The sequence below is a fragment of the Bidens hawaiensis genome, unplaced genomic scaffold (genome assembly GCF_021521415.1).
Source record: "Bidens hawaiensis isolate Kalapana, Puna unplaced genomic scaffold, B.hawaiensis_p1.1 tig00037207_1, whole genome shotgun sequence".
NCBI lineage: Eukaryota > Viridiplantae > Streptophyta > Magnoliopsida > Asterales > Asteraceae > Bidens > Bidens hawaiensis.
Window position 1 is genome coordinate 138,851 of NW_027496484.1, and position 14,049 is coordinate 152,899.

Consider the following 14,049-nt stretch of genomic DNA (forward strand, 5'->3'; position numbering starts at 1 on the left):
TTTGACTCGATTCGATTATTGGAGCTTAACCCATACCTCTAAGGCTCAAAGTGTGCAAAGTTAGCTTTGTACGATTATGTTGGCTCGACTAATAACTAGGGCTGCAAATGAACCATACATTCAACGGACACCTAATGACTATTCGTTAATTTATGTTCGTGAGTAGGATTTACTCTTTTAGACCACTAACATTAGCAAACCATCCATAGTTTATTCACTACTTGATAAAAATAAAAAAACAAATCAAAGAAATTGAGTAAACCATTCGTCCCATCAAACTAGTTTTGCAAACTATCACATATCAACATTTATGTGGACCTCTGTTTTAATTTTTTTTTCCTTTTTCTTTCACACAAATATGAACCTCTTTTTAATTTGTTTTTTTTTCTTTCACACTAATTAGTTTTAATTAGAAAAATATAAAAACATAGTCTTGTTCATTTTTTTAACACATCGATATAAGTTTTATTAAAAACAGAGATTTTGAAAAAAATATTTTTTTAATTTAAAACAAATATTAAGTATGTTTAATGAAAATAATATATAATTTATTTTTTTAATACTTTTAAGTTAAATATATGGTTAATTTTTAAATAAAGTTATTATTATTTTTATATTTCTAGTCATAATAATAATAAAAGACAGTGTACATGGTTGTTAATGAATATGAGAAATACTTTTCTTAAGTTGAGAAAACAAGACGGTGGCAAATTGCAGCGTCAGTCAAATCAAACTGAAACTCAAACTCAGCTTCTCTTCTGTTGATAATTTATTTCTTTCTTTCTTGTCCCCCAAGCACCGATCATCAGAGCAGAGATGTGGATGGAAATTATCCTGGGTCTGGCGGTGTATCAATTGGTACGCCGTTTCTTCTTCGGTGACCAACAGCAAGAACCCGTTGATTTTAGTTTCAAAGGCTCCAATGCGCTCTTTGCCGTCGCCCACAGGTATTATAATAATATCCCATCCCCATCATTCAATTGATCATTAAACCCTAACTTATTCAATCTATTATTTTATTTTACATTTCAATTCTCTTCTCTTCTGTCTTCAACCATTTAATTAAAGACCCTATAACTAGAACTACACGAGTAATTGATAAAAACAAATATAATATATTATTATTTAACAATGCACTTGCAGGCTTCAAACTCTGTATGGTGGGAAAGCTTTTGTCGGCCTTCGAATTCCTGATCCTGATACCGCCTCTCCACAGAATATTGATCTAGTACACGTCACCAAAGGGTAGTAGTATTGTCATTCTCATTTTATTGCAATTCTTTTTTGACATGCTAATAACAATAATGATGTTTCAGGGAAGCAGTGGTTGTTTCTGTGGTAAATGTATCTGGCACTGCATCAATTGGTGCGGATGGAACTTGGGTTTGCAAGGATGGTTCTAGGCACAAAACCGAGCGTTTACATGATCCGGTTAACATTCTTCTTCTAAATTCTTTGTTTAACGCTGTCCCGCCTTGTAATTTCATCATTTAATGATGATGCCAATCTGAGTTTGCAGGTAGGCCTGTAAACGAACCAAACAAACACGAATGGGGCATGTTCGTGTTTGTTCGTTTAACTTTAATCCAACACGAACAGTTAAACGAACAGGGTTTTCTTGTTTGAGTTTGTTCGTTAAAAATATAAAAATGAACTTGTTCATGTTTGTTTAAGTCCGTTCGTTCATAATATTAAGAAACGTGAAATAGTATTTACGAACGGTTCACGAACATAAACAAACGAATATAACTGACAATAGATGAACGAATATAACGGACATAACTGACCATAGATGAACACATGTACATGTTCATTCGTTTAACTAAATGAACGTCCCGCCGAACGGTTCACAAATTCTTTACTGAATGTTCAGTTCATGTTCGTTCATTACAAACGATAACAAACGACGAATGCAAACAAACATAGATGAACGAATATAAGCAAACATAACTGAACAAACACCAATAAAAAGTAAATGTGAATATTAATATGTTAGGCTTAAAAAGAGTAATAGAACTAGGCAAAAATGTTGTTGGTCTTATAATAGATGAATACATAAACAAACAAACTTAACTAACGAACATAAACAACTGCAAATGAGGGCGTTCACGGACACAAACGAGACACACGTTCATATTTGTTCATTTAACTAAATGAACAAAAAGTTCTGCTCATGCTGGTTTGTTTGTTAAATAAACAAACTTCCCGCCAAACAGTTTAATAAATGTTCGGTTCGTTTACAGGTGGTGGAGGTCAAAAGACAAGTTGCGGTTCTCGAGTCGTATCTTGAACAGAGGGGAGTTACTCTTCCCGAAGGATATCTATCCTACAAAATCATATGTCCCAACCCTAACTTTCAGTATGAAGTATAAACATGCAATTTGGTTATTTTAGTCCTTTTGTGATTTTTATGTTGATTATTTTCATGAATTAATTTCAGCACGATTCATCCAGATTACTTTCCACCTGAAGTTGTAACATATGATCAATGGGCACTACTGAAACCAGTAAAAAAGAGCATATCGGGTTGGCTTAAAGGTGCTTTACCTTTACGTAATAGTGATAAGAATGAAGTACAAGAATCCATACAACAGAAACTCAGTTTCGTTCTCAACACTGCTCCGATGTGGGATCGGTATGTTTATCTTTTTTTTTGGATGTTTTTTTTATAGTAGAGATATGATTTGTTATATTTATAGGTGGTGCAATGGCAGGTCGGGCCTTATGGGTTGTGGGTCAAATTGGGTTGTATTTTGGGCTGCAATGAAACAAATTGGGTTGGGCTCGGTTTGATACAAAACACTTTTTTGAGTTAAATATGGTTTTAGTCTATGGTTTGATTCAAATAACCATTTTAGTCAAGTAGTTATTTTATAGCTTGTATAGTCTATTAGTTTCATATTTTTTTCCAACTGACTCCATGTTTTCAACTTTGTTAAATATTTCTTAGGTAGAAGGGGATTTTAGTTTTTTTAGTTGAGGCACTAGTAATTAGCATGTTAGTGCAATAGTTATTTTGGGTTTTTTCAGTCCATTGGTTTCATTTTTGTCTCAGTCGATTCCATGTTTTTATCTCTGTTAAATATTTCTCTTAAGTTGAAGGGCATTTTAGTCTTTTTACTTGAGTACTAACAATTAACATTTTAGTCCATAGCTTTTTTTTGTTTTGGTCTTTTAGTTTATTAGGTAGCGTTTGGCATGCAGGAATGAGAGGCGGAATGGAATAGATCATTACGAAGGAATGAAAAAAGAGTGTTTGGTTGGTTCATGCAATGGAATGATCTATTACCAAGTCCATTCCATTCCCTCTAAAACACCCCAAATTCATTCCATCCACTACCCTTGTTTTTTTCATTCCATCCTCTCTTTTTCCTTACATCACCTCGGCCGAGTTTTATACCAAAAGGGGGAAAAGGTATTTACCAAAATGGGTGATAAACTATTTACCAAAATAGGGGTTTTTTTTTTAATTATGTTTTTTCACTCCTAATAGAAATTTTTATATTTCTTCATCTCGTTTAAATCAAAAGTATTGAGAAAAAAAATGGAAACTGTTTTCTATATTCATATTATTTATTTATTTACCATAACGATTTGAAAAAAAAAAAAACTATTTTTTGGTTTTTTATTTTGTTTATTTTTTAATTACTCTATTATTGTTATTTTTACCGTTTTTCTTCAAATTATTTTCTTATATAGGAGAGTTTTAAAATTGAATTGGACTTAATATCGATATTGGTACCAATGTTGTTTAGTCGGAATCAGTTCTTTGTTTCTTTTTAAATTAGCGAATGCAAGTTTTTTTTTTGTTGGAATCAGTACCGATGTTAAAGTGTCAAAAAAAAAGCCAATCACAGCTGTGTATTCTGTTTTTCTAAAGTTAGCGAATGTAAGTTATTTTTTAGCGGATAATATTTATAGCATAATGATGTGATGTTTCAAAAAAAATAATATAATATAAAAAATTTACTTTAAAATATCAGTTTTGATCGTAAAACAACTGGAAGAATTTTTTTTCTTTTTCTATCCAAAAATAGTTGCATTATCATTCATTTTGTACCCTGATAAAAGAAAAAGGCTCATAATAATAATAGTAGTAGTAGTGGTAGTGGTAGTAACAACAACAACTTTTATTTTAAATCAGTTTTAATAAATAAATAAGTAAATAATAATAATATTAATAACTGAGATGAAGAAAAATAAAAGTTTTATTATTTTTAATTCATTTTTCCATCTATCTTTTTGAAATAGAAACTTATAGAATTAATTTATTCAACAAATTAGCTAGGAGTGAGAAAATATAACTTAAAAAAAAACCTATTTTGGTAAATACTTTTTAAATCGCCCATTTTGGTAAATACTTTTTCCCCCTTCCCCATTTTGGTAAAATGCTCCACCTCCGCCACCCTCCCACCACTTCCACCGACCACCGCCGCCACCGACCACCGCCTCCGACCACCGCCATCGACCGTCACTGCCGACACCCATTACCACCTCCACCGGGCCATCTACCGACCGCCGCCGCCACCAAGCACTGTCGCCGCCGCCAGCACCACCGCCAACTGTTGCCTCCTACCGTCACCGACACCCACCACATCGACCACCACCACCAATGCCAACCATTGCCGTTCGCCACAACCACCACCACTAGCCCCATCACCATCATCACCTTGAGTCACCATCAATTTTATTTTATTCCTTTGTGATATCGTGTATACCAAGATAATGGAAGTAATAATTCATTTCATTCCTACATGGTAACTAAACAAGATAATGGAATGGTAATGACCCATTCCATTACCTTTTACCAAGAGACGCTTAGTTTTTTTTTTTTTCTCAAATGACTCCACGTTTTTAATTTTGTTAAGTAGAAAGGCATTTTAGTCTTTTTGCTTGAGGTATCATTAATTAGCATTTTAGTTCTTAATGATAAAATAGTACAAATAATGGACTAAAAAGGCCAAAAGAAAAACTAACGGACTAAAATTCTTTTATTTTGGTCAAACCACAGGAACCAAAACCGTGTTTAACTTGTAACACTTTTTGTCTAAAGTTATTTACTTCTGAGTTAAGTTTGATTTTTCTCTTATGTGATTTATCACCATTTTAACTAGTTCAGTCTAAAAGAATTTAATAAGTTGGGTATTTTGCTCAATTCATGAATTTTGCAGGAAAAATCTAACAGAGTTAGTGTTAGGGACGAAAAGTGTTAAAAAAAATAAAACTATAGTGGCTCTAGGGTTGAAAGTTTTAGTTTTGGACTGAACTGGTTAAAATGATCAAACCACAAATTTGAAAACAGAACTAGACTACTTATTTTATAGATAACTATTCAATCAATAATGATCACCAAGATTATATTATTTCCATTAAGATTCAGTTTTTTTTAAAAAGTAATTTGGGAGGTTTATGCATTAACTACACTTAGGCCGACTTAAAACGCGTAAGACATGTTTCTTTTAAGCCTTTGTTTTTTGCTTATTGACCAATTAGAGATGAAACATAAACCAAATTGCCCCATCTTAAAATGGGTCAAATTACCATCTTTAGTGGCCTGTAAACTTAGGATGCTAGATACCTAGGATCGTTTGCACAAAGTGACGGGGGCATTGATAGTGATGTAGTCCGTCGTGTCCAAACATGATGGTGTAAATGGAGAGCTGCCACAGGGGTACTGTGCGACAAGAGGTTTCCAACTTAATCAAAGGGAAAGTTTTATAGGGTTGCGATTAGACATGCGATGCTATACGGAACAGATTATTAGGCCATCAAGAAGACACATATGCGTAAGTTGGAGGTAGCAGAGATGAGGATGCTAAGGTGGATGTGAGGGCATGCAAGGTTAGACCGATTAAGAAACGAGGTTTTTGGGTAAAGACTAGGTGGCTAGTATATCAAATAAGATAAGGGAAGGCAAATTGAGATGGTTTGGGCAAGTAAAAAGGAGACAAACAACGGCTCTCGTTAGATCAGTGGAAACTCTTATTATAGAGGGGAGGAGGGGTAGAGGTAGAGGGTCTTTTTGGGAAGCAGCCTCTCTATCCTCATGGATAGAGGTAAGGTATGCCTACATCACACCCTCCCCAGACCCTACCAATAGCTTTTGCTATTTGTGGGATTTACTGGGTACGTTTGTTGTTGTTGTTGTTGTTGAGGGGTAGAGGTAGACTCAAATTGACTTGGGATGAAAGGATTAGGCGTGATTTTCTAGACTTGCACTTCTCTAAGGACATGGTTGAGGATAGGAGTTCCTGGAGACATAGAATTAAGGTTAATGACCTTTAGGAGGAGGGGCTATTTCTTGTTATAACCTTTATTATTATTGTTGTTAATATTCTTATTATTATCATTATTATTATTACTACTGTTAGTCTTATCTATTATGAAATGTTGCTTGAAACTTACTAATATCATATTGTTTTAGTTGGTTATTATAAACTGCTATTTTTTTATTTTACATAATTTTATTTTATTTTATTTGTTTATCTATTTTACTTTTGAGTTGGGGGTCTCCATCCATAGAGATAGAGGTAAGCTTTGTCTACATCCCACCCTCCTTAGACCTTAGGTTATTTGTAGGAAATATTGGTATGATGATTGATTGATATATATAGTAGGCCTGTAAAACTGTACGTTTAGTGAATTGTTTGTGAATCATTCAGTGGGAAGTTTGTTTATTTGATAAACGAACGAACATGAACGAAAATTTGCCCCTTTGGTTATATGAACAAAAATGAACACATGTCTCGTTTGTTTATTATGTTCATTTATGTTTGCTAGTTTTAGTTTGTTTGTTTACATTTCTTAGTATATTCATTTGAACTTAGTCTAGTTTTACTATATTGCTATTCACATTTAATCTTAATTGGTTTTAGCCCAGTTTTGTTCTTTCATTTATAGTCATTAATGTTTGCTCCTTTATCTTGTGTAATGTTCATTTATATTGTTAACGAAGGAACAAACACGAACAAGAACAAGAACAAGAACAAGAAACCTAGTTCATTTAATTGTTCATGCGGACCATTTCTTTGGTTAAAGTTAAACGAATGAACACGAACATGCGGCGTTCATGTTCTTGTTCTGTTCATTTACAAGCTTAATCTTTAGTAATGCTACTTATCATATATTTTTTCATGCAGGTTGGAGCTAAACAACAAGAAGCATCTATTAGGCGAATTTATTGAATTCAAAGGGAAGAATGACGATGTCATGCTGTTAAGAGATATAAAGAGATCAAAAGTTAGTCGCATGACGATCCAAAAAACAAGCATGTTTGGTTTAGGTACTTTCCAATACTGCATGTTAGTTTTATCCGTTTAGATATAAGTTTATTATAATCTTGGAAATATATTTGAAACAAATGGGAAGTTTCTAATTGTTGTGAATGAATGCAGCTCATTCAAAGCTCCAAGTTCTATATGCACCAAGAGATTACAGGAGTGAAGGTTTTTCGGGGTTAGATTTGAACGAAGTAACTGTGAGATCAAGCACAGAGGTGGTGTTTCAGCTTAAAGAAACTGATAAAGTTGAGAAAATTAAATTGTCTTCGATAATATCCATGTCACTAAGTCCTTAAAGCTTTCTATGGTGTTTGTATAATCAAGTATAATTGGAGTAAGAAATGTACTGTGATGTTTAAGCTTCTTGATTTACTCAAATATGATACAAAAATGCAATTAGGGCCCTCTTTTGTAAACTGTGTACTCACTTGAATCTTTACATGTGTTAATATATGTTGGCGAGAGATAAATGAGGGTAATATTTTAGGCTTTTCTAAAGTAAAGTGTTTAAACTAGGGCCGAAAAATTAACGATGATAACGAGTTTGAGTCTTATAGTTAAGTTTGTGTATATGATTTGTGTGTTTCTTCTCTTTCTTTAAGTAGGCTCCTTGCATGTTTTTATTATGTATGCTATTTGCTTTTAGCTTTTCATGTACTCCTTGTTATGAAATATGCCATCTATGGTGGTGGTTTTATAAACCATGATGCCGCCTATGTTTTGCACTGTCTTGTTCATATCTTGCACCACATATGCATTCTCTATGGGAAGGGCCTTTTTCCTCTTGTCAAAAAAAGGGAGGGTGATATGCAAAAAATTGTAACACATGTGATTATATATAGTATTTGACTATTTTCAATAGATGTTATAATTTTTTGTGATCTCAAAATATGAAGAGGTTGTTAATGCGCACATGATTACATATTGAAATGCACTCCTAATTTTGACGACTCCAAGAATATGTAGTACAAATCTCACTTGTAAATGCAAACCATGAATGCTTAAAAAAAAGGGTAAAGATATTACAGGACTAGTCGGCACTTATAATAACCATGGATGCTCCCTTATAATTGCAAACCTCGGTCCGACCATATGCAAGTTTCTAAGTCAAGTTCATGAGGTTTAACTTTGTTTAGTAGTCGACACTTTTATTGCTGTGGTTTGTATCCGCTGGGTTTGGTGTCAATGGTCTAGACCCAACATCTATTATATTGCCACATGTGATCACAAGCATGCCCAGTTTTCTATCACTCACGATATAAGTTTTTTTTTCTTTTTCATTAAAATCAATGTCTCGAGTCATGATAATTTTCCGGTTTTGTGGATCGTATGTCACACACGGCTCCATGGGCCTAGGCTAGGCGTGTGGGAGGAAGAGGTGAAATTGGTTTTGGGGTATTATCTTGCCAATTAAGAAACCCGCAAAGTTGAGGTTATGTTGATTGATGATGCTCATATAGGATAGGAGCTACTGGATACAACAAGCTCTCTCTGACAATGACAATGACAATGACAATGACAATGACAATGTGGATGTGGATGGAATTTATGATCCCGGTCTATCAATTGATACGCCGTTTCTTCTTCTTCTTCTTCGGTCACCAACAACAACCACTTGCTTTTACTTTCACTGGCTCTGATGCTCTCTTCACTGTAGCCGATAGGTATTATTATTATTATTATATCGCCTTCATTTTCATGGTTTACTATCTATCACCTAATCACCTTTTCAAATCCAACGTTTATTTCATTATATTTACTACCTTTTAAACACAATAATCTTGAATTTATGAGATAATAAAGATCCAGCAGATTACTTATATTTTATATTTAGACCATGGATAATTCTTAGGTTTATTTAGTATGAATGAATAGTTGGTTAGGCTTATTTTATTTGTTGTCTGCTTTATTTTTAATAATAATAATAATAATAATAATAATCAAAAAAAGTTGCTCAGTCTCCTCGTGTTTGTGTGTTTGATCAAGGGCCAAACGCAATCTAATCAGTGATTTATGGAGGTCTCATGTATAGTAGTAGGCATGATCACAGTTGATAATTATTAATACTAATTTCATGAATAAAGAAAGCTGAGGCATTTCAAGAGAATGTGGCAGGCCTTTTTTGAAGTAACCATAACCGCCCGCAAAGATACTCTATTAGCTAATCTTGAACAAGACTCATTAACAATGAATTATCTTATACATACAAACTTAATGCACTTGCAGGCTTCAAACTCTGTATCGTGGGAAAGCTTATGTTGGTCTTCGAATTCCTGATCCCGACACTGCTTCTCCACAGCATATTGATCTAGTCCATGTCACCAAAAGGTAATAATATTGTCACTTTTATTTTATTGCAATTATTTTTATAATAATAATAATAATAATAATAATAATAATGGTGCTATTTTGTTTCAGGAAAGTAGTGGTTGTTTATGTGGTAAATGCATCTGGCACTGTATCAGTTAAAGGGGATGGAACTTGGGTTTTTGAGGATGGTTCTAAGCACAAAACCGAGCGTTTACATGATCCGGTTAAAATTCTTCTTTTAAGTTGTTTATTAATGATGTTTCACCTTCCAGTTTCATCAACTAATGATGACATCATTCTAAGCTCGCAGCTAGGCCTGTAAACGAACATGAACGGGGCATGTTCGTCTTCGTTATTTTGACTTTAATCAAACAAATCAATGAACACGGAAAGTTAAATGAACAGCGTTTTCTTGTTCATGTTTGCTCTTTAACAAAATGGACTTGTTCATGTTTGTTTACGAATGATTTGCTGAACATTCAGTTTGTGTTCGTTTTCATGTTCGTTTATGTTCGTCCATTAGAAACAGTTCACGAACGACGAACGCAAACGAACATAAACGATCGAATATAACTGAACATAGATGAACTAATATAAACGAGCATAACTTTCAAGCATCAATAAAAGTAAACGTGAATATTAATATTGTAGGGCTAAAAAATTAATAAAACTAGACAAAATTGTAATTGGCCTAACAATAGATGAATACATAAAGAACAAACGTAAAGTAACAAACATAAACAACCAAAAAGAGGGAGTTCACAAGCATAAATGAATGAATGAACAAGACACGTGTTCATGTTCATTCATTTAACTAAATGAACAAAAAGGTTCTGTTCTTGTTGATTCATTTTTTAAGTAAACAAACATCTCGTTGAATAGTTGACTGAACGTTCGGTTTGTTTACAGGTGGTGGAGGCCAAAAGACAAGTTGCGGTTCTCGAGTCGTATCTTGAACAGAGGGGAGTTACTCTTCCAGAAGGATATTTATCCTACAAAATTATATGCCCCAACCCTAACTTTCGGTATGATGTATAAATATGCTATTTGGGTATTGTAGTCCTTTTGTAATTGTTATGCTGATTATTTTCATGAATTAATTTCAGCACAAGTCATCCATATTACTTTCCACCTGAAGTTGTAACATATAAGCAATGGGCACTACTAAAACGAGTAAAAAGGAGCTTATTGGGTTGGATTAAAGGTTCTTTACCTTTATGTAATTGTGAGAAGAATAAAATAAAAAAATCCATACAACAAAAACTCGGTTTCATTCTCAACACTGCTCCAATGTGGGATCGGTATGTTTATCTTCTTTTGTATTTTTTTTCAAAAATTTGGGTTATGATTTGTAATATTTATAGGTGGTGCAATGGCTTGTCGGGCTTTTTCGGTCATGGGTCAAATTAGTTTGTATTTTGGGCCACAATGAAACGAGTTGGGTTGGGTTGGGTTGGGTTGATACAAAACACTTTGGAGTTGAATACGGTTTTCGTTACTATGGTTTGATCCAAATAATCTCTTAGTTCAGGTAGTCTTTTTACAGCTTTTATAGTCTACTAGTTTCATTTTTGTCTCAATCGACTCCATGTATTCAACTTTGTTAAATATTTTTGTTAAGTAGAAGGGCATTATAGTCCAATAGTTTTTTTTTGGCTGTTTTAGGCCATTAGTTTCGTTTTTGTTCATTTGGCTCCATGTTTTTAACTCTGCTAAATATTTCTGTAAAGTAGAAGGCTTTTTAGTCCATTAGGTTCATTTTTGTCTCAATTGATTCCACGTTTTTAATTGTGTAAAATATTTCTCTTAAGTAGAAGGGTGTTTTAGTCTTTATTGCTTGAGGTACCAGTAACAGTTTTTAATGATAAAATAATACAGATAATGGACTAAAAAGCCCAAAAAAAAAACTATTGAACTAAAATGGTTATATTGGTCAAACTGCAGGGACAAAAACTGTTTAACCACACTTTTTGTATGAAGTTATTTCTTTTAGAGTAAAGTTTGGTTTCGTCTATGTGGTTCGGTCCAAAAGAATTTTGATAAATTGGGGTATTTTGGTGATTTCATGAAATAAACAGGAGAAATCTAACAGAATTAGTTTTAGGATGAAATGTGTTAAAAAATAAAACCATAGTGACAGTTTGAAGGTTTCAGTTTTGGACTGAACTGGTTAAAATGGTCAAGGACGAATACATAACTCAACTCTTTTATAAATAACTCTTCAGTCAATTATGATCACCTATATTATTTTCATAAAGATTCAATTTTTTTTTAGTTTAGTAACTTGGGAGGTTGTACTCTTAGGTTGACTTAAAACGCATAAGACGTTTCTTTAAGCCAATTTTTTTTGGCCTACTTGACAATTAGAGATGAAACATAACCCATTGATCCATCTTACAAATGGGTCAAATTACGATCTTTAGAAACAAACCGAACATTCACTAAACTGTTTGTGAATCGTTTGGTGGGAAGTTTGTATTAACGAATGAGCATAAACAAAAAAAACTGTTCATTTGGTTTTATGAATGAACATGAACACATGTCTTGTTCACATTTAATTTTTAATCAGTTTTAGTTCTCTTATGCTCGTTCATTTATAATTAGTTATGCTTGTTCGTTTACCTTCGTGTAACTTTCATCTATACTGTTAACGAATGAACATAGTTGAACACAAGCACGCTCATTTTCTTATCAAACGAACATAGACAAGAAAACCTAGTCCATTTAATTGTTCGCCACTGATCGTTTGTTTTGTTCATACGAACGAAAACAAACATGCCCCTGTTCATGTTCGTTCAATTAAGCTTAATCTTTAGTGATACTTTTTGTCATATTTTTTTCATGCAGGTTGGAGCTAAACAACGAGAAGCATCTATTAGGCGAATTTCTAGAATTCAAAGGGAAGAATGAGGATGTCACGTTGTTAAGAGATATAAAGAGATCAAAAGTCAGCCGCATGATGATCCAAAAAACAAGCATGCTTGGTTTAGGTACTTTCTAGTACCACATGTTTATTTTCTCTCTTTGAATCTAAGTTTATAATAATCTTGGAAATATATTAAACGAATGGAAAGTTTTTAATTGTTGCGGGTGAGTGCAGCTCATTCAAAGCTTCGAGTTCTATATGCGCCAAGAGATTACAGGAGTGAAGGTTTTTCGGGGTTAGATTTGAACGAAGTAACTGTGAGATCGAGCACAGAGGTGGTGTGTCAGCTTAAAGAAACTGGTAAAGTTGAGAAAATTAAATTGTCTTTGATAATATCCGTGTCACTAAGCCCTTAAATCTTTCTATGATATCTGTATAAATATAATAATCAAATATAATTGGAGTGAGAAATGTAATGTTAGGTTTAAGCTTCTTAATTTACTCAGGTATGATTCAAAGAAGCAGATAGGGTTCTCTTTTGTAAATTGTGTGCTCAATAATATTTGGATATGCTCATATATGATATGAAGGCGAAATATATTAATGTGAGGTTAATATTTTAGGCTTTTATAAAGTAAAATGCTTAAACTAGGCCCGAAAAATGGACGATGACAATGAGTTTGAGTCAAAAGAGTGAGTCTCTATAATAAAGTGTTAGTTAAGATTGTGTATATGATTTGTGTGTTTCTTCACCTTCTTTAAGTTTGCCTCTTTGTTTGATTTTATAATGTATAGTGGTGGGCAAACCGGGTTTTTTTCAGAACCGGTTCTGGGTATGGTCGGGTTTTTGACCGGTTTTGCTAGGTTTTTATCGGGCCGGGTTCGGATTTTGACATGGTAGAGTGGAACCGCTTCCGGTGGGTGCAGGTGAAACCTGGTTCGTACCTGCAGGTCGGGTAAAACCGGGTCAGGTCCGGAACCGGGTTTTATGCCCACCTATGGATGTTATTTTCTTTAAGCTTTTCATGTACTCCTTGTTATTAAATATATGCCATCATCTATGGTGGTGGTTTTATAAATCATGATGTTTCTTTCTAGCTCATTGTGTAGTCATGTACACTGTTTCGCCTGAGTGTTTGCATTGTATTGTTCATGATTTTGCAATGCATGCATTCCCTATGTGCATAGTTTGAGAGAGAAAGGGGGGGGGGGGGGGGATATAGTGGCGGCTCTAAGAACTCACGTGCATCGGCCAAGATATGTCCCTTAAGTCTTAACGAACTGAATAATGAAACTAAATTTTTCTAAACGACGATTAAAGTTACAGTAATAAACATAACTATTAGCAAAATCATAGTATTGAATGATTGTATTACATACCAAATAAAAATAAACATAAGATTTCGGGCATTTTAATAATAATATATATAAATAATATCATGAATTTTTAATATTTTTATGTCCCTAAAAAAACGTGACCCGGCCGGACACCCACTTTGCTCACCCTTAGAGCCTCCCCTTGGGACATTGTTATCCATGTAAAACGGTGGAAAATGTGGTATGCATATAATTTTTTATTTGTTAACATGTAAT

General features: G+C 33.6%; 2 protein-coding genes across 2 annotated transcripts; both read left to right on the top strand.

Moving 5' to 3' along the window:
• The first annotated feature begins 803 nt into the window (after positions 1-803).
• Positions 804-7,723, top strand: LOC143589066 (uncharacterized). The gene is made up of 7 exons (XM_077069922.1): positions 804-947; positions 1,144-1,245; positions 1,317-1,431; positions 2,244-2,359; positions 2,441-2,635; positions 7,140-7,282; positions 7,395-7,723. The coding sequence occupies exons 1-7, from the start codon at positions 817-819 to the stop codon at positions 7,574-7,576; spliced, it is 984 nt and encodes a 327-aa protein (XP_076926037.1). The 5' UTR covers positions 804-816; the 3' UTR covers positions 7,577-7,723.
• A 1,090-nt stretch (positions 7,724-8,813) lies between these two features.
• On the top strand, positions 8,814-12,936 carry LOC143589065 (uncharacterized). Its single transcript, XM_077069920.1, has 7 exons — positions 8,814-8,944; positions 9,507-9,608; positions 9,699-9,813; positions 10,500-10,615; positions 10,697-10,891; positions 12,438-12,580; positions 12,691-12,936. The coding sequence occupies exons 1-7, from the start codon at positions 8,814-8,816 to the stop codon at positions 12,870-12,872; spliced, it is 984 nt and encodes a 327-aa protein (XP_076926035.1). The 3' UTR covers positions 12,873-12,936.
• Positions 12,937-14,049: the final 1,113 nt, after the last annotated feature.

What these genes read in the sequence shown, in the direction of transcription:
- LOC143589065 (XM_077069920.1), top strand. Translation starts at nt 8,814, where the DNA reads ATGTGGATGGAATTTATGATCCCGGTCTATCAATTGATACGCCGTTTC. An exon ending in CTAGTCCATGTCACCAAAAG is followed by an intron (nt 9,609 to 9,698) that starts GTAATAATATTG and finishes ATTTTGTTTCAG; the next exon opens with GAAAGTAGTGGTTGTTTATG. An exon ending in TGCCCCAACCCTAACTTTCG is followed by an intron (nt 10,616 to 10,696) that starts GTATGATGTATA and finishes AATTAATTTCAG; the next exon opens with CACAAGTCATCCATATTACT.
- LOC143589066 (XM_077069922.1), top strand. Translation starts at nt 817, where the DNA reads ATGTGGATGGAAATTATCCTGGGTCTGGCGGTGTATCAATTGGTACGC. An exon ending in CTCTTTGCCGTCGCCCACAG is followed by an intron (nt 948 to 1,143) that starts GTATTATAATAA and finishes ATGCACTTGCAG; the next exon opens with GCTTCAAACTCTGTATGGTG. An exon ending in AACAAGCATGTTTGGTTTAG is followed by an intron (nt 7,283 to 7,394) that starts GTACTTTCCAAT and finishes GAATGAATGCAG; the next exon opens with CTCATTCAAAGCTCCAAGTT.